Source organism: Apodemus sylvaticus, chromosome 2 (genome assembly GCF_947179515.1).
Source record: "Apodemus sylvaticus chromosome 2, mApoSyl1.1, whole genome shotgun sequence".
In the NCBI taxonomy this organism is placed as follows: Eukaryota; Metazoa; Chordata; class Mammalia; order Rodentia; family Muridae; genus Apodemus; species Apodemus sylvaticus.
Window position 1 is genome coordinate 152,039,614 of NC_067473.1, and position 18,740 is coordinate 152,058,353.

At 50.3% G+C, this 18,740-nt stretch overlaps 1 protein-coding gene across 2 annotated transcripts in view; it reads right to left on the reverse strand.

The window, feature by feature from the left end:
* B4galnt3 (beta-1,4-N-acetyl-galactosaminyltransferase 3) overlaps nucleotides 1-18,740 on the reverse strand; it is a 102,242-nt gene that overhangs the window by 3,633 nt on the left and 79,869 nt on the right. Inside the window, exons 8-19 of one of the 2 annotated variants that reach the window (XM_052174732.1) lie at nucleotides 18,114-18,192; nucleotides 17,888-17,954; nucleotides 14,151-14,294; nucleotides 12,946-13,055; nucleotides 11,979-12,079; nucleotides 11,698-11,759; nucleotides 10,119-10,902; nucleotides 6,149-6,465; nucleotides 5,305-5,458; nucleotides 5,017-5,089; nucleotides 3,048-3,201; nucleotides 2,409-2,535 (exon numbers count right to left, since the gene is read on the reverse strand). In XM_052174732.1, coding sequence (XP_052030692.1) covers nucleotides 2,409-2,535; nucleotides 3,048-3,201; nucleotides 5,017-5,089; nucleotides 5,305-5,458; nucleotides 6,149-6,465; nucleotides 10,119-10,902; nucleotides 11,698-11,759; nucleotides 11,979-12,079; nucleotides 12,946-13,055; nucleotides 14,151-14,294; nucleotides 17,888-17,954; nucleotides 18,114-18,192 — 2,172 coding nt within the window. Of the gene's footprint in view, nucleotides 1-2,408; nucleotides 2,536-3,047; nucleotides 3,202-5,016; nucleotides 5,090-5,304; nucleotides 5,459-6,148; nucleotides 6,466-10,118; nucleotides 10,906-11,697; nucleotides 11,760-11,978; nucleotides 12,080-12,945; nucleotides 13,056-14,150; nucleotides 14,295-17,887; nucleotides 17,955-18,113; nucleotides 18,193-18,740 lie in introns of both variants that reach the window. The other variant, XM_052174731.1, reaches the window with a different exon arrangement.

Genomic DNA, 18,740 nt, shown 5'->3' on the forward strand with positions numbered 1-18,740 from the left:
GTTTCCCTCAAGTGAACCAGGTACAGCTGAGACGGCCTGCTTGGGTTGCAGTCCCAGCTGTGTGACTTAGAAAGTTGTCTATCAATGATTCTCTCTCTCTCACACACACACAATAATTTTATAACTCTGTGTATCTATATATGCACACTTGTCCTAATTACACACACACACACAGATACACACACACACACACAGACACACAGACACACACACATACAGACACAGACACACACACACACACACACACCCACGAGATGGATTTGCATTTGCAGGATGCAGAACAGTTTCTAGCACACACCAATTGTGTTTATCAGCAGACAGGAACTGGAGAAACCACCCACAGATTTTTTTTTTCCTGTTCCTCTTTGTTGTGTGTGGGAAATCATCTTATCATGTAACCCAGGCTAGTCTCAAACTCAAGATTTTCTTCTGCCTCGCCCTCCTGAAAACTGGGCTCACAGGTGTGTGGCACACAGTGCTGGGGGTGGGGGCAGTGCCTTCATCTGCACAGTCAGCAGTGGTGGGGTCTCTTTCCAAGAAGGCCTTTACTTCAAACTGGACTGTGGCTACAGGGAACGAGAAGCAGCCCTTCCCTCAGGTCGCAGACAGCAGGAGAGTTAAGAACTATTTTGGAGGTCTGCATCAAAGCACAAAGCCCAGCAGAAAGGTCGTATGCGACAGTAACCGCCACACTGGACTCCCATCCGCTCCGGGGTCTACTGTGCTGTAGCTCCCCACGACTGTCCCTTGACGTGAGCTCTCTGAAACTCTCCCTACGCCACCGCTAACTCTCAGTATTTCCGAGTTCCCTTTTCTTCCCTCCAGAGGGAAATCAAAGCAGGTCTGGTTTTCAGGCCTTTGATGCTTTACATGGGGGGAGAGAGAGAGAGAGAGAGAGAGAGAGAGAGAGAGAGAGAGAGAGAGAGAGAGAGAGAAGACAAGGAACCAACTGCCCCTTATGGCTGGTGTCCCCGCTGAGAGATGGAGACAACCGCACAGCACAGGAGCTTGGTGAAGAGTTAGGAGGCCTCGGGCAGTGAGGCCTGCCTATTATCACAACCCAGAGGTTGGTGGCTGTGCCTTGCTCCTTGCCTCAGGAGGCAGCATTGGCCCTGGTGCCTCCCATCTCGCTCCTTTTTCCTTCAGTGGACACTTCTGGCAGTAATAGGCTCGCTTCCCCCCCAGGTCATATCTCAAGGTTGCAACCTCTCTCTTCCCCTTCTCTTGGGAATGAACTTATTGATAACTGACTCACTTGCAAATGCGGAGAAACATCCTCAGGGCCGCCACATCCTCAGGGCCGCCTCCCCTCCCACTCCCGTAGCCCTACTTCTGGCCGGAAGAACACTTTCCTGGCCCACTGCTGAATCCATTGCTTCCTGAGTCCTCCCATTTCTCTTTTTTCCTTTCTTTTCTAGGGGGATGCAGGACTGAGGCGGGGTCTTGCTGTGTAGCCCAGGCTGGCCTCAAACTTATGACAGTCTTCCTGCCTCCAGCTTCCCGGTTGGGTAGTGTTAGCAGCATCTGCCACCACACACAGGACTTCAGTCTGTCTTCGTTCCAGGCTGTTTCTCTCTGCCCCCTAGTCTGCCCAACATGTCAGGAGCTCCTATCTGCAGGAACGCTGAGACACCTTCCCTGACAATGAACCCGCTAGCCAAATCTTCCCAAGTTGCTTCAGTCAGGTACTTTGTCACAATGATGACAAGAGTAGCAAACACACACACACACACACACACACACACACACACACCTGTGCATATATTGTATATATACATTTTTTTCTTTAGTACTGGATTTAATACCTAGAATTGAGTCTAAAGCCTTAGTCATGCTAAGCAAGTGCTCTATATAGCCAGTCCTCTCCTTCTTCTCTGAGACTATTACTTCTTTTCAAAACCTTCAAAAACTTCCTCACCTTCAGGAATCCAGGAATCCACCCCTGGATATCGATTGCCATTTAACGATCCATACTTGCTGATTTTGCTGGCCCCAACTCACTCCTGACCTTTGGCCTGTTTTCCAGCATCCTCTACAGCTTTCGGCCTCTCCTCCAGCAGCCATGGCTGGAAAGAGCACAACCTCTGGCTGGGAGAATGCTCATCTTAGCCTGGGCTGGGAGAATGCTCATCTTAGCCTGAGGGGCTCCCCTGGTCCTGAGAACAACATTTTCATTCTGTAGTTCCAGGCTCTGGTTTTAGCCCTGACAACACAACCAGCCACTCACACTGTGACACACAGTGGAGGTATCATCCCCTTTTGCTAGACACATAACTTGTGCGTCCGTGAAGCTAAGCTCCTGCCCTGGGAATCTGCAGCAAAGTTCTGTGGCTCTGGCCTGGCTGCCCTGGGGGACCCCTGGCACTGGAGCACCAGCAGATCCCTAAAGTCCCCGCCCCCAGTGTCACCTGTCCAGCAGCTCCCAGTCTTCCCCTCCCCAGCGGTCTCTGAACTCCTTGGTGTTCATGCCTCCAATCTTGTCCAGGTCCGACTTGTAGATACCCAGCAGTCCAAACCCGTTTACTTCCCAGTAGCCTGTGGACAAACAAGACATGGCTGAGATGAGCCGGACATTGTGTTCCCACAGGCTCTGATGGCAGAGACTGGGGTGGCAGAGGCAGAGAGCTGTCAGCTAAGGAAATCCCTAGGCTGTCTGGGGGAAGCACCCCCAGGAAGGTTTGGGGTCAAATATAGCTGCGGCCATGGCTGATGTCACAACCTGACTGTAGCCTGGCAATTAGGATGTGACCCCGGAAGCTCTACTCATCTACTTCCTCTCTCTACCTTCCTGCGTGCTGGGCACAGCATCCAGCACGCAGCAGATACTTCACGAATGTCAGATGAATGCATACTGGGGAGGGGGACAGTGCCACTGCTTTGCCTGCTACGTGGCTGTCAGGAAAGCCCAGGGCCTGTCCAAAGCTCAGACAAGACAGGAAGGCAGGCTGGGAAGGATGCTGATGCTGAGACACAAACTCTTCCGGTCTTGGTGTTAGACGCCAAGGTCAGAGGGTATCGCCTCCTCCCTCGTCCAGGGCGAGGCTCACCCTCAGGCCATTGTGGGCTGGCCCCACAGTGCAGCCGCATCACCATGGGGGCAAAGGCCATCTTGCCCTCCACACAGTGCTTCCGGATGGTATCGATGATTCCTGCTGGAAAGTGGATGTGCAGGTCACAGAGGAAGATGATGCTGTGTGGATCCTGGGAATGGGAAGGGAAGGTCAGCAGACCCCTGGACCAGGGCGGGGAGACTGGAGCGACTGACAGCTTCCACAAAGCTAAACACTGGGCCAATTTCCACAATTTTTTGTAGCAGGACTTGGCGAATTCAGACTCCTCTCCTACTTTTTCTTTCTGTTGAGACAGAGTCATGCTATCTTGCAAAGAGTCATCGGGCATTTGTGTGGTCCAGGTTGGCCTTAACTCATGGTCCTCATGTCTAGCCTCCAGAGAGCTGGGCGTACAGGCATGTACCACAGTATGTAACTTTTCTCCCAAGTTTTATGGAGTCTGGATTCTATCAATCAGGAAAATACTTCTTTGTCATTCCCTTAGTTCCCTGCAGAGCTGGGTCTACAGTGCAGCGCCAAAGCTGCTCCTTGCTATGTGTTGGAGGCCAAGGGCCGTGTGACAAAGGCTTGCCTCTCAGCCTCTGCTGCTATGGGAACCTGTAGGAGGTGAGACTTAGGAAGAATTTACATCATTGGGAGGTCCAAGGCTATCAGGGTCCCAGCCCCTTTCCCTTTTACTTTCTGGTGTCATGAGGTGAGCAGTGTCCTCTGCCACATGTGCTCTGCCACGTGTGCCCTGCTATATGTCCCCCATCATTGTCCTCTCCTATGTGTGCCCTGCCATGTGTCCCCTCCCTGTCTTGTGCCCCCCCACCATGTGTCCTTTGCTACGTGTCCCCTGACACGTGTCCCCTGCAGGGAGTCCCCTGCCATGTGTCCCCTGCCGTATGTGCCCTGCCATGTGTGTCCTGCCGTGTGCCCCCTGCCATGTGTGCCCTGCTGTGTGTGCCCTGCTGCGTGTCCTCTCCCTGTCATGTGCCCCCTGCCATGTGTGCCCTGCCGTGTGTGCCCTGCCATGTGTCCCCTGCCATGGTTCACAGCACCACAGGCCCAAAAGCAACAGGGCGAAGTGACCGTGAACCAGATGAACCTTTCCTGGGGCTAGGACTGTAGCTCAGTGAAGGGCGCTTGCCTAGGCTACACAGGGCTGAGTACAGTTGCAGGCATGACAAACAGTGAGCAGCAAACTTCATCTTCATTTGATTCTGTGTGCTGACTGTTCTACTTATCTTTTCTAAGTTGACACAAGCTAAGGTATGTAGGAAAAGGGAAACTCAGTGAAGAAAATATCTCCATCAGAATGAACTGTAGGCAAGTCTGCGGGCATTTTCCTGATCCATGATGTGGGAGGGTCCAGACCGCTGTAGGTGGTGCCACCCCTGGGCAGTGGTCCTGAGTTGTATGAAAGGGCAAGATGAAAGGCTGGAGAGATGGCTTAGCGGTTAAGAGCACTGGCTGCTCTTCCAGAGATCCTGAGTTCAAATCCCAGCAACCACATGATATAGATGGCTCATAACCACCATCTGTCATGGGATTCAATGCCCTCCTGTCTGATTCTCTCTTCTGGCATGCAGGCATACATGCAAATAGAAAGCTTATATCCACAAAATATGTAAATAAAGGAATCTTTTTTTTAAATAATTAAAGCCAAGCAAGCTAGGAAGAATAAGCCCATAAGCACCTTCTCTCCACAGTTCCTGCCCTGACATCCCTCAGTGATCCACCATGATGCAGATGTGTGAACCAATCATCCCTTCCCCCCACCCCCCAAGTTGCTTTTGGTCATGGTGTTTATCAGAGCAGCAGGAAGCAAGGAAGGACACTCAGATCATTTTGTGACAGTAATGGAACATGACAGGCATAGTCCTGCATCCCAACCTTCCAAATGTCTCTCTGTCTCCTAACTAGTCTCCTGATCACCCAAGCCCCCCTGAGGCCCCATTACCTTCACCAGGTCTATGCCAGCCTGGAGTCCAGCAGAGCGCTCAAAGTTTCCACTCAGCCTCAGGTACTGGAAGCTGCAGGAAGAGAAGAAAGGCCGGACGAGTGTAAGGATTCAGCTATAGGGCCCTGAAGGAAGTTGGAAGGCACACAGAGGGACAGTGGATACTCCTGGGCAGGAGCTGGGTATTGGTACTCGGGAGAGCTGGCTACGGCTGCGGGTTCCACTCTGAGCAGCAGTCCTGGGACATCCGGAACGTAAAAAGCGGCTGCAGCCAGAGGTCTTCCTTACCTCCGCAACCTGGACCTCTTTAGAGCCATCTCCACATCCATGTCCTCGCTGCTATAGTCTGTGATAATGATGCTGAAATGTGAGTCTCCAGTGACTTGGGACAGGCCCTCCATATCTCTGATGAACTGCTGCACCCAGCGGGCCTGGTTCTTCACTGTCCAGGCAAGGAGAAACAGCAGGAGTTAAGGAAAGGCAAACATCGCTCAGCTCTGACCCAGGTCAGGAGTCCCATTAGCCTTTACCAGAGGATGAAGTAACTACAGGAATCTACGTGCACGCAGCACAGAGACCCTAAGAGGGGCGGGGTTCGCCAGCTACTGGGGCTCCCTCTGTACCTCCCTGACAATCTTGGGTGGGACTCATCACAGCCATCCTACCTAGCTTACACTGTTCATCTCTTGTCCTGCGTGGTTACACTGTTACACATTCATTGTCTTATGTTTTCCTTTCTCATTATAAACAGCACTCTTGGGAAGCCTTGCTGAGCATATGGTAGGTTCTGGATTTGATCTCCAATACCACACACACATCACACATTACACACACACACACACACACACACACACACACACACCAAAATAAATCCCACTCTGTAGAACACCCTCACTCTTAGTTCTTCAATAACAACCCAAGTTGATGCTCACATCCAACCCGGAGACTTGCACCTGCAGGACAGAAAGTACTAACTCGCCTCAACTCAGCATCAGATCTCAGTCCCACCATCTGCTAACCACACGACAATGTTCTGTTTGTTTTCTTTCATGAATCCAGTTGGGAGATCAAATCAAGAAAACAGGCCCAGTGCTGGTGATGGGCACCGGGACCCCACCCTGCTAAGGCTTACCAGGCACAATGAAGTGGACCACAGCTCGATGGTTCCAGGAGAAACCTTGGGGCCAGCACAGCTTGGGCTCTGGATCCTGGGCATTCAGGACATGTCTGTGACGGCTGCGTGGACTCCAGACCAGGCCCTGCAGGTTCTGAGCTTCTGTGTCCTCCCTGTCCTCGGGGTCACCTCCCCGCCAGCCTCGAGTGGACACGTACTCTGAGAGCCGCACCAGGCGCTGGCCATCCAGCAGCTCGAGTTCCAGGAGGTAGCGCCCCCCGCGCAGCCGGTCCTGGCGCTTCTCCACATTCACAATGCGCTGCAGCTGGTATCTCCTGTGGCACAGAGGGTGGCTGGGGTGAGCAGAGATCATGGGGTAGAAGTCTGCAGGCCCAGTTGTCAGACATCCTGCTTCTTGTCTCTGCTCTACCATCAGTTAGCTGCAGAGGCTCATACAAGATATGCAACCTGCCTAGGCCTTGCTGCCTTCTTCATCTAAAACGTAGTTCTGGAAGCACAAGGATCATTAAGGCCTTCAAAGCAGTGCAAACAGTCTTGGTGATAGACTGGTTGAGAACCGGCCCACATTAAGAAAAATCATCAAAATGATAGGGGTTAGTACATTTGCAGTAACTCTGAACATTAATGGTCTCAATTCCCAGTCAAAAAAAATACAGGCTAATAGAATAGATGAAAATACAGGATCCAGGGACTGGAAAGATGGCTCAGTGGTTAAAAGTGCTTGCTGTTCTCTCAGAAGACCTAAGTTGGTTCCCCACACCCGTGCCAGGTGAATTTTACTCATCCAGCCCCAGGGATCTGCCAGGCCTTTCCAGACATGGAGGGCATCTGGAGCCACACACCCCCACCATCCACAGACATACAACTTAGAATAAATCTTGGGTCTGGAGAGATGACCCAGCAGTTAAGAGTACTGGGTACTTTTCCAGAGGACTCATTTGAATTTCTAGCACACACAGCAGCTCACAACACAGGTAACGCCAGTCACGGGGGACCCAACACCTTCTTCTGGACTCTGCAGGCACCGTACACATGTGGTACATGGACAAACATAAAGACAAAAGAGTCAAACACAGAAAAGAAAAACAAGGGTAAAACATGTGGTTTTCTTTCTTTTATGAGACAGAGTTTCTCAGTGTAGCCCAGACTGTCTTAGAACTCACTTCATAGGCTAGGTGGGCCTTGAACCTGCCTCTGCCTCCTGAGTGCTGGGATCAAAATAAACCTTAAACAACAAACTCTATTCGTCTATTTACTGCCTCCAAGAAGCATACCTCTCTATCAAATAAAGATGCCCTAATAAGTGAAAGAATGGCAAAGGTGTGGTGACAAAACAAACCAGATAAGAGGTGCAGCTGTAATATCAAAAAACAGACCTCAACCCAAAACTAGTCAGAAGAGACAAAGGCCACTTCACACCAATTAAAGGAACTATCCACCGAGAGGATACTACAGTTTTACACACACTCAGCCAACGGGTACTCATCACAACAACCCTTAGTGATAGATGGGCGGAGAGAGACAGGGAACCTGGAACCACATCAGCAGACTCGTTTGCAACAAAGGCAGCAGAGTACAACCTGTCTGGGGACAGCTTCTTCTGAACCGGGAACTGCACGCGCAGAGGAGTAAAACCAAGCCCACATTTCTCACCACTCAAAAATCAACTCTGAGTCAGCCAGGCTTAAACACCTCTATTTAGGACTAGAAATGACGGCACCACAAAAGCAAACAGCTTCAGGACACTGCTCTGAGCAAAGACTCAGTTAAGTATGAGCCTCAAAGCACACAGGCAACGAAAAAGCCAAAATGAACAAGATGGTCAGAATAGAGGAAGACGGAAGATTAGTCATCGGGGCGAAGAGCCTCTACACACGTGGAGAGAATCTCAGCGGAGCCGCCAGTCTCTGTCTGCGCAGCAGCAAGACAGGCTTTCATGTGGGGATTGAACTCAGGCCCCTAAGGTTTCCACAATTAAAGTGCTTACCCACTGAGCACCTCTCTACCCAAGAACAGATGCCTTTGGAAAGAAAACACAGTGTACAGCCAGGCATGATCCATACTCCAGGCATTCTAGACTTGGTCTCAAAACTCTCCACTCCCCCCCAAAAAACAGGTATATGCTAATAATTCTAGAAATTTGGAGGCAAAATCAAGAGTTTTGCATTAAGAGTCCAAGGCCAGCCTCACCCTCATAGTGAGGAGTTCCAGGCCAGTCATGTCCATATATAAAATCAAAGGGCCAGGCATGGTAGCATTTGCCTAATCCTAGCATTTAGGAAGAGGACACAGAAGGGACACACACACACACACACACACACACACACCAAACAAACAAGCAAAATATGTAGAGCAGTAGTTCTGTGGTTAATAATACTTGTTCTTCCAGGACCCAGGTTTGGTTCCCAGCTCCCACGTGGTGGCTCACAAACATGTGTGACTCCAATTCCAGAGGCTCTAGCATCGTCTCCGGGCCTCTGAGGGCACCAGGCACATACATGATGCACTTACATACGTAAAGACAAAATACTCATACATAAAAAATAAGTAAGTCTTTTAAAAATGGCTAACAAGTACTTAAAAAAAATTCAGTATCACTAATCATTGGGGTAAAATCAAAGCCACGCCATTTCACCCTGGTAAGACTGACAGCTGTCCAAATGACAGAGCGGCAGCCCCTAGAGAGGATGCAGGCAAACAGGGACTCTCTTACATGTTGGTGGGATAAGTTAGTACTATAAAAACTAGAACTAGTGACCACGTGATCCCGCTATCCCACTGCCCAAAGGGACTGACGTCAGAATGTTTAAGCCACCTGCCCCCATGTGTGCACTGTAGCTCCAGCAGCTACGATGCTAAACCAAAATGCTCATCCATCAGTGAATGGGTAAATAACATTGGTTCACATGGAGAATGAAATATTATTTAGGCATAAAAAAGCAGAATCTTTCAGCACAATGTAGATAGGATTATAGAACAAATAATTTAGGCACGGAAAGACGACAAATACTGTGTGTCCTCATTTATCTGTGAAAGCAATAACGCTATCCCACAGAGTGGATCAGCCGCTATTGTTCCCAGAGCCTGGGAAGAAGATATGGGAGGGAGGACCAGAGGCAGGGCGGTTAACAGGTACGGGGTGCATTGGATAGGCAGGATGGCTCTAATGATCTATAGCACACTGGAATAACCACGGCGGGAAAATTGTTTTAAAATAATTAGCAGAGGGGACTTTTTTTCATCTCCTTTCCTTTTCCTCAGGTCTTGAGGTGCAGGCCTGTAATCCCAGATGCTCTGGAGGCTGGGGCAAAAGAGGCTAAAGTTGTAGGCCTGGGCCACCCCGTAATTCAAGGGCAGCCTCAATAAGTTATTGAGACCTATCTTGAAAAAAGGGCTGGAGATGAAGAGCTCAGAAGGGCAGAACCTGCCTGGTTGGTGTGTAGACAGGACCTGACCTAGCTTTATGGCAACAGAAATGCCCTGGAATTATTAGACACTAGTGGCAGCTGCACTCCATTGCGAAGGTATTTTAAAAATCGGCATTTGGTACATGCGGGCGTTTGTACTGTACATGGGATTGACAGAAAGCAAATTTTCTCTGAAAAGATCTTGACTGATTAAAAAGTGAACATATAAAGGAGTGGGCACGAGGGATGGGAGGGAGGGGACCACAACACGACACCTTAGAGGGAGGGCGGGTGAGGGCGGAGCTCTAGTCATGCCTTCTAAGCCCCATCTGAGGCCAGGCCTTATGTTGTCAGATGGCTTTGCTTGCTTCTCTCTTCCCAAGCTCCTTCTCGGAGGGCAGGTGCCAGTCTGCCAAGTCTTGCTACTCTCAGCCCCAACCTTCTTACACCCTAGAACACCAGCAAAGGTCTGCTACTCCTGCAGCAGAAACCCTGCTCTACGGCAGTCGTGAGGGCAACGGCGTACCCCAGCCCCAGCCCCAGGATGCCCTTTACCTTACCCCCGGGTCCTCTGGTTGAGCTTTCTCAGGAAGACCCGTGCGACCTCCAGGGCCTCCTGCTCCGGAAGTAGCAGGTTGCCCGACGTGTTACAGTTCAGGTCGATCCTGTCGGTCCTCAGGGCTTGGAAGTCAAGGTTCTGAGCACTGAAGGTCTGGTCCCAGTTCACTACTGGGTCAAACATGGGCACATATTCGAACACCTCACTCATATCTTCTTCCTCGTCTTCCCCCTCTTCCTCCTCCTCCACTGCCCCTTCCTGGTCGGGTGCTATCACCACCCCCTCCTCCTCCTCCTCCTCCTCTGCACGCCAGCCCCTGCTGGGGGCCGAAGGCTCCATCCTGTCTCCCCTTCTCTGCTCAGCAATGAAGGACTCCACTTGATTCAGCCACTGGGACTGCTCAAGAGTCTTCCCAGGGCTGTCACCAGTGGGCCTGGCTCTCTGGATGAGAGGCAGGTTCCGCCGGGACCCCTTGTCAGAACGGGACAAATCTCGGCCGGGCATAGGGCTAGTTTTCGCTGTCCGTTTCTCTGGCCGCTGGACGGGGATGTTGCTTGTCCTGGTTGGAAAGGCAGCTGTAGAGTTGTGTGTGGAGAGAGGCGCTGAAGGGCCACTCTGCGCACCAGCCAAGAGCTTCCGCAGACGGTAGTCAGTGGCACCCAGCCCCGGGGTGGAAGGAGTCTTTTGTTTTTCCCCTTGTATCCCAGTATAGTTATCTTGAGAGGTGGGGATTTCCTCGGGTGTATCCTCATACTGGGATTCTTCTAGAAGGCCATCCTCCAAACCTGCTAAGAATAACCATTCTTCATTTCAGGAGTGTTCAACTCTTCCCGAAAAACATAAACAGCAGACAGTTACACATTGACATACAGAGGAGAATGAGGGACAGGGAGGTCACTTGTTGGGTGACCCTGGACAAGCTCTTTTACCTCAGTTACCTCCAGTTTTGTTATTTACATCAAGACTGACAGGCGACATGGAGGTATATGCCTGGAATCACAGCACTTGGAAGGTAGAGACAGAAGGACCATCCCAAATTTTTTTTGAGTCTAACCTGGTCTACATAGTAAGTCCCAGGCTATCCTTAATGCCAGCATGAGACCTTGTCGTAAAAGCCAAAAGCACACATGCTAATAAGGAAAAGGTTAAAAGAAAATCCCCCCTCTCAGAAGGTTGTGGGCCTGGGACTGAGCAAGCAGGATACCTCACTGGTATAAACAGCTTTTAGGCCTCAGTTGTACCCGGTGCCTCATGAAGGAAGACCACAGCAAGACAGGGCTGCTCGACAGCAGCTTCCCAGTAGCGTACCAGAGCCAGGGGTTCCACGGCCACCCGCCAGCTCCAGCTGACCCCCCATCCCACAGGGAATGAGAATCTTTACCCTCCACATGGCTCTGAATTGGAAAGTGAGGGTGCTGCTCTCTGCTTCCCAGACTGTCATGAGGAGATCAATCAGTCAGGGGATTCGCATGCTAAGCTCCTCGGGTGCAAGAGGGTATGGTTGGCATGGGTCCTGGAAAGAGAGCACCCCCTGCACCTAGGCACGCCCTGGCAGCCTTAGCCAGCTCGCTCCGCTCTACCTGGCTGCTCCGGGCCCTGCTTCTCTGGCTTGTCCATCTTGATATACTCCCGGAAGCTGGACCTGTCGGGGGAAGGGACGTGTGGGCGGGTGGGCACCAGACTCCTCACAGGTTGTACCAGGGCAGTGGAGAAGGGGCTGGGACTGTATGTTCTATACACACGTGCACATGTGTGTGACGAGGGCCCAGGACTCCTCGGGGTAGGGCAGTCCCTTCAGTCGAGGCGGCTCTCCTGACAGAGCCCCCAGGTCCCTCCGCCTGTCCCACCCAGTGCCACGCACCTGTCCTGATCATAGGCACTTTCTTGGTAGAAACATTTATTGTGGGTCTCCATGTGGCTCAGGCGGGTGTAGTCATTGGGATAAACAAAGGACAGGTGAACCTGAAACAGAAAAAAATCAGGGCCGACATCAGAGGGGGATCCTGGGGAGGAACCTGACTGCTTGGGCTGCACAGCCCTGGGGAGGGGAGGGGAGGGGAAGGGAGGGGAGGGGAGGGGAGGGGAGGGCTGCTGAAAGTCACATTTATGCAGACTTAACTCCTGCCTGCTCTTCTGGGCTCCCTAGAACACACTGCTCACGGTGACGCTCCTTGGACTGTCTGTCTTCCTTCACCATCGTCAAGACCTTACCCTCCGCCACCTAACCCTCCTTCCACCTCTGAGCCTTTATCTCACGACACTGAGCCCATTCTACATTCCATTTCCTTTGCCCCCTAAACCGAAGCTGAGCTCACCACCACCAAAAATGTCCTCAATTACAGCCCACGCACTCTCTGGCCTGGCCGTGACCCTTGACCTCTTCCTTCTTGTCTCCACTTTAGACCCGAGTGTATCATATTCTTTCTGCTCCCCTACTCTCCACACAGATAAAGCTACCATTCACATCTAGCACATTTCTCTGTCTTGTCTGTAAGTTTAAAATGCCACTGGCTACCCAGTTGTTGGGACTGAGCAAGCAGGATAGGTTTTGTGTGGCCCTTAGGGTGGTCACTAGGCTGCAGAATTGAGGGTGGGGGATGGGAGGGGGTAGAGTCCAAGGCAGAACATGTATCTGAAGGTTCTCCAGAACAGTCCACCTTAGTGAGCCCATCTAAGAATGCAGCCCAGGGGCCTGAGAGGCCATCCTGTCAGCTGAGCAAGGTCACAGGAAACACAGAGTCAGCTTTAGTCCCTCCCCTGTCCCCTATACCCCCACCACAGGCAGCAGGCCTTCTCCCAGTCCTCCTTGGTCTAGGCACATGACTTACAAAGCGGAGGCCCTGGTAGCGTTGCAGAGGGAGCCCATCCACCAGGTAGCTGGGTTTGTAGGGACAATCAGGCAGGACATGGCGCAGGTGGGACTTGGGGATCAGAGGCACTGGGAACAGGAAGGGAAGAAGATTGACGTGTGTGAAGAAGTCTGAGCACAAACATCTTAGGGCCACAGAGGCCCCTGGCTGAGGGAGAGACCTGATGTCTTCCCTCAAGCAGCTTCCCATATATTCACTGATGACATCTGTGGTCCCAGTCCGTGTGTGGCAGATGAGTCTGCCACAAGCAAACAGCTGCCACTTCAGGGGCGAGGGCAGAGGACTCGGGACACAGGGACAGTATGGACCGCCATCTGATGACACTTCAAGAAGCACAAGGTCCCACCTCACTATACTCCCATTACATGGGTTTCCGTCCTTGGTTCAAGAACTTCTCCACTAACCAGTTTTCACTGGTTTTTTGGGGGTTTTGTTTTTCCAAGACAGGATCTGCTATGGTCTCAAACTCAGGCTCTTCCTGCCTCGTCCTCCTGACTGTGGACTGCAGATAGGGGACACATCTGGCTGCCACCTTCTTTTATTTTAAAGGGAAAAAAATGGGGCACACTGTCAGCTTTTAAAATGTAAGCATGACCAGCTGGGGATTCCGCTCAGTGGTAGAGAGAGCACATGCTCAGCATAACGGCCCAGACTCGATCCTTGGCATCAAAACAAGAGGCTAACAGGCTCTTTACTGAATCATAAAGAGTTGGTAAGACCCAAGGCCAGGTGGTGTTGGCCTTTAATCCCGGCACTATAGCAGAGACACGCCATCTCTGTGAGTTTGAGGCCAGCCTGGTCTACAGAGAAAGTTCTAGGACAGCCAGGGCTACACAGAGAAACTTTGTCTTGAAAAACAAGAGATTCATAAAGAGACTCTGACATCTGTGGCGGGGGAGGAATTCGTGAGGGGCTCTGGATTCTAATTCCATTTTTGGACTTGGGTGGTGGTTAGACAAATGTCTACTCTATCATGGTTTGTAGAATCATGGAATTGGACACAAATGCTCTTATATTTTTGGTAGCTATGCTGTTTTACACTTCAAAGGGGAAAAGATTTTGTGACTTTGAGGTTACCGTAGCATAGACAGGTCTCCCGAGTCCATCCACACTGAGAGCCTTGATGCCTTGATGTGGTGATCAGCATGCGGTCGAGGACTTACCTCGGTAGAGGGTGTCCCGAGGGTCAGGCCGCAGCATGTCAGCTGGGGGCTGCTCATCCCGGGGAGGAGTGTCGGAGGAGCCCACGTGGCTGGCTGCTGTCTGTGGGATGTGGTTTACCTCATCCATTCTTAAGATGCTCTCATCTGTGTTCAGGGAAGAGAGAGAACAGAGGAAGCTGGAGGCCCTCACAGAACCCAGCATGCTCTGCAGGGCAGGGGGAGGGGCTCAAGCACAGCCTCTGTATTCCTGCAGGGAAAGCCAAGGCCAGGCCCTCAGACGCCCTGTAACTTGTGGCTTTAGCCAGCTCCCTTTAGGCCTGCTCTGCCCCAGCGCCAGCTCACATCACTATTTTTGTATAGACTAGAAAAAGCTAAGTCGTCCTCAAAATGCTTTACTGTTGACCTGGCAGAAACCTATCCTGAGCCATACTAGTTAATTTCATTTATCCTATACCTATATAGGACTTCCTGGGTATTCCAGGAAGTGCTGGGGTTCGAACTTAAGGCTTCTCTGGTAAGAGGGAAAGATGCTACCACCCACGCCACCTAGTTCCATCTTCTAGGGCGGGCGGCTTCTGTGAATGTCATGTGAACATGACAAGCCAGGCTCTCCCAAGTCCACCGCACTACAGCGGCCCTTTGTCCGCACAGCCCACTCACTACAGTCTTCCGCTATCACGGGGACACTGGGGACCACACCCTGGCATTTTTATTCCCTGGGCCTGCTTGGACCACCTCTTTGCTTCTCTAGTCGGCAGTGTAAGCTGGTGATCCAGCGCCCGCAGGGAGTGCTGTGACTGGGTGGGGTCATGAAAGAGATGGATCAGTAGTAAAGGTTTCTGGTTCTGAAACCTGGTCATGAAAAAAAAAAAGCTCAATAGTTAAAAGGTTCCTGGAAAGATGGCTCAGTGGTTAAGAGCACTGACTGCTCTTCCAAAGGTCCTGAGTTCAATTCCCAGCAACCACATGGTGGCTCACAACCATCTGTAACGGGATCTGATACCCTCTTCAGTGTGTCTGAAGACAGTTACAGTGTATGCATATAATTAAAATAAATAATTTTTTTTTTTTGGTTTTTCGAGACAGGGTTTCTGTGTATAGTCCTGGTTGTCCTGGAACTCGCTCTGTAGACCAGGCTAGCCTCAAACTCAGAAATCTGCCTGCCTCTGCATCCCAAGTGCTGGGATTAAAGGTATGTACCACTACTGCCTGGCAAATAATTTTTTTTAATTTTTTTATTTTTATTATTTTTCTTTTCGAGACAGTGTGTCTCTGTGTAGCCTTGGATGTCCTGGAACACACTCTGTAGACCAGGCTGGCCTTGAACTCAGAGATCCACCTGCCTCTGCCTCCCAAGTGCTGGGATTACAGGCGTGTGCCACCACGCCCAGCTTTTTTTTTCTTTTTTTTTTTTAAAAAGGTTCCAGAATCAACATCAGCCTTGGTTCAGAACATCTGACACATGCCACACACCAAGCAAGACCAGTGAACAGTCCCTGAAACACTTTGGCTCCGTTCAAAACTACTGTGTGTTATGATATGGTACTTTTACTATGCACATGAAGTTTTGTGCTCTTATAGAAACATAACGGATTAATGATAGAAAACAAACCCTTGACCATTTAAGAAAGCTATCAAGTGAAGTTGACACACCATCTTTGACCCTTCCATCTTGTTCCACTTATCTATGCTGAACGAGGTGCTCTCAGCAATGACTGATACAAAGCAGTACATCCAGCATCAATGACCATGAAATTAGGATATTGATCAAGGAGCTGAGGATGTGGCTCAGTGAATATGAGCATCTGCTTTATAAACATGAGTTTGAATCTCCAGTACACACACACAAGCTGGACATAGCCTGTAGCCCCAGTTGAACACCACAGGAAGATCCCTGAAGCTCACTTGCAGGCGGCCTTGCCACAGGAGTGAGCGTCAGTTTCATGAGAGGTACTGTCTTACAGGGTAAGGGAGACAGCAATGAATCAGACCCTCGATGTCCTCTCTGCCTCTGCACATGTGTGCCCTGGATGCGCACACGCGCACACACACACACACACACATACACACACACACATACACACATACACACACACACACACTATTATTTGAAAAGACTAGAAGATGCTCTATATGCTACAGCATCAAATATTTAGCCAAAGTTTAATTTTCTTAAATAATTTTTGTTTGTTTGTTTTGAGGCAGGGTCTACCATGTAGCCCTGGCTGTTCTTTGGCTCACAATATAAACCAGGCTGGCCTGGAAGTCACAGAGATCTGCCTGCTTCTGCCTCCTGACTACTGAGATTTAAGGCATGCACCACAACCTGGCCTAAGATTTATTTTTATTTATGTGTTTGTATGTCTGTCTATGTGAGTGTATGCCTTATGTGCTGGTGCCTGGGAAGGCCAGAAGAGGCCATCAGATCTCTTGGATATGACAGGTTAACAGTGAGCTGATGTGTGTGTCTAGAACTAAACTCAAGAGTCTCTGGAAGAACAGTAAGTACTCTTTTTTAAAAGGTTTATATTTAGCCGGGCGTGGTGGCGCACACCTGTAATCCCAGCACTTGGGAGGCAGAGGCAGGTGGATTTCTGAGTTCAAGGCCAGCCTGGTCTACAGAGTGAATTCCAGGACAGCCAGGGCTACACAGAGAAACCCTGTCTCAAAAAACCAAAAAAAAAAAAAAAGTTTATATTTTTAAATTTTATTTTACGTGTATGAGTGTTTTGCCCAAATCAGTGTGCCTATGGAGATCAGAAGAAGGTATCAAGCCCTTTGAAACTGGAGTTTAAAATGATTGTGAAACGCCATGGAAGGTCTGGAAACAGAACCTGTATCAATTCCCAGAACAACAAGTGTCCTTAACCATTGAGATATTTCTTCAGCACCAAGATTTAATCACATAAAAATAAAGTATCAATAAAAAAATTTCCTTCACCTTTAATAAATGGTATATCAAAAGCATTACTTTGGGCTGGAGAGATGGCTCAGTGGTTGAGAGCACTGACTGCTCTTCCAAAGGTCCTCAGTTCAATTCCCAGCAACCACATGGTGGCTCACAGCCGTCTGTAATAACACTCTTCTGATGTCTGAAGACAACTACAATGTACTCACAGAAATAAAATAAGTAAATACATATTTTAAAAAGCATTACTTTAAAATGAATTTCCTTATGATCTGTTATCAGTAAATGTTTGGTGTGTCTACCTACTTTGGACCCATGACCTGGAATCATGTGTAGATCTCTCAGGCTAACAGGGATTACTGTAGAGAGAGATTTAAGGAATTTTGCTCCATCAAGACCCCTAGGGAGTTGGCTACTTGCCTTTCCCCTTTAAACAACAAACAAACCTGAGACCACATCTGTGTCTAGCACGTTGTCCTTATTTTTTTGAGACAGGGTTTCTCTGTGTTGTCTCAGAGAAACAGAGTGCTGGCTGTCCCAGAGCTCACTCTGTAGACCAGGCTGGCCTCGAACTCACAGAGATCTGCCTGCCTCTGCTTCCTGAGTGCTGATTAAAGGCATACGCCTCCATCACCACCATTAAACAGACCTCTGGCCCAGGAGAGTAGTCTCCCTCACTGTAAGGTCCCTCGGGCTCTCATCCTTCCTGGACCTCCATCAACGCGCCTTCTGTGTATCTGAACTTCATTCCCACCCCTCTGACGGCCACCGCAGGCCACATTCTCCCCCATGGCGCCCCTGTGCTTCCAGGCAGGCAGAGCCTACTCACTTGTGAAAAGGGATAAGAAGGGGGAGTCAATGATGGTGAACTTGGCTCCAGGCTCATTCCGTCTCCACTAGAATTAGAGGAAGGGCGCAGAGGTTGGAGGACGCTGGGTTTGGGATACGGGAAGGGAATGCTGGGAAAGGCACGTGAAGGATGGGTTGGGAGTGGGGATGGGTGGGTGGAGAGTGGGTGGGCGGGCGTGGGGATCAGGAGAGATAAAGGCACTCACCGCGACCTCCACGTGGTCAGTGCCCTCGTCATTCTGCTTGTGCAGCACCTCAAAGTAGTACCTGAGGGAGGCTGACAAACTGGCGGATGGAGACAGGAAACAGAGGCTTTTCCTCAGCTTGTCACCTCCGCCGTCCACTCCCACCCACCAGCTCCCTGGTGCCCCTTTCTCCTACCAGGTGCTTGCTATTTAACTATCCCCCACCCACTCCTGACAGCTAACCTCGACTTTCCTTTTGAAAGGGCCAAATATAAATAGTTCAGAAGTTCACTGGGAGACCCAGTGAAATAGCACCCACGATTAATTAAGCCTTAGTGCGCAGTCCCTGCTGCCGGGACTTTTACTGATACTCTTCTTTGGCTTACTAGCACGGTGATCTTTGGTAATTTGCCCAAAGTTGCCCAGGAAGTGAGCAATGCAGTTGTAATTTGGACCAGGCAGCCTTTAGGGTCTACGCAAACCACTGAGAAAACGCAGGGCGCTCACAATAGTGCTGGCACACACACTACGGGGGAGAGGGAGTCTCTGTCTCTGTCTGTCTGTCTCTCTCAAGGAAACTTGAAGCCAGGCTATGGTCTCGCCTGTGACTGTGAAAGCCACTAGGTGGCGTACTGCAGCTGGACTAAA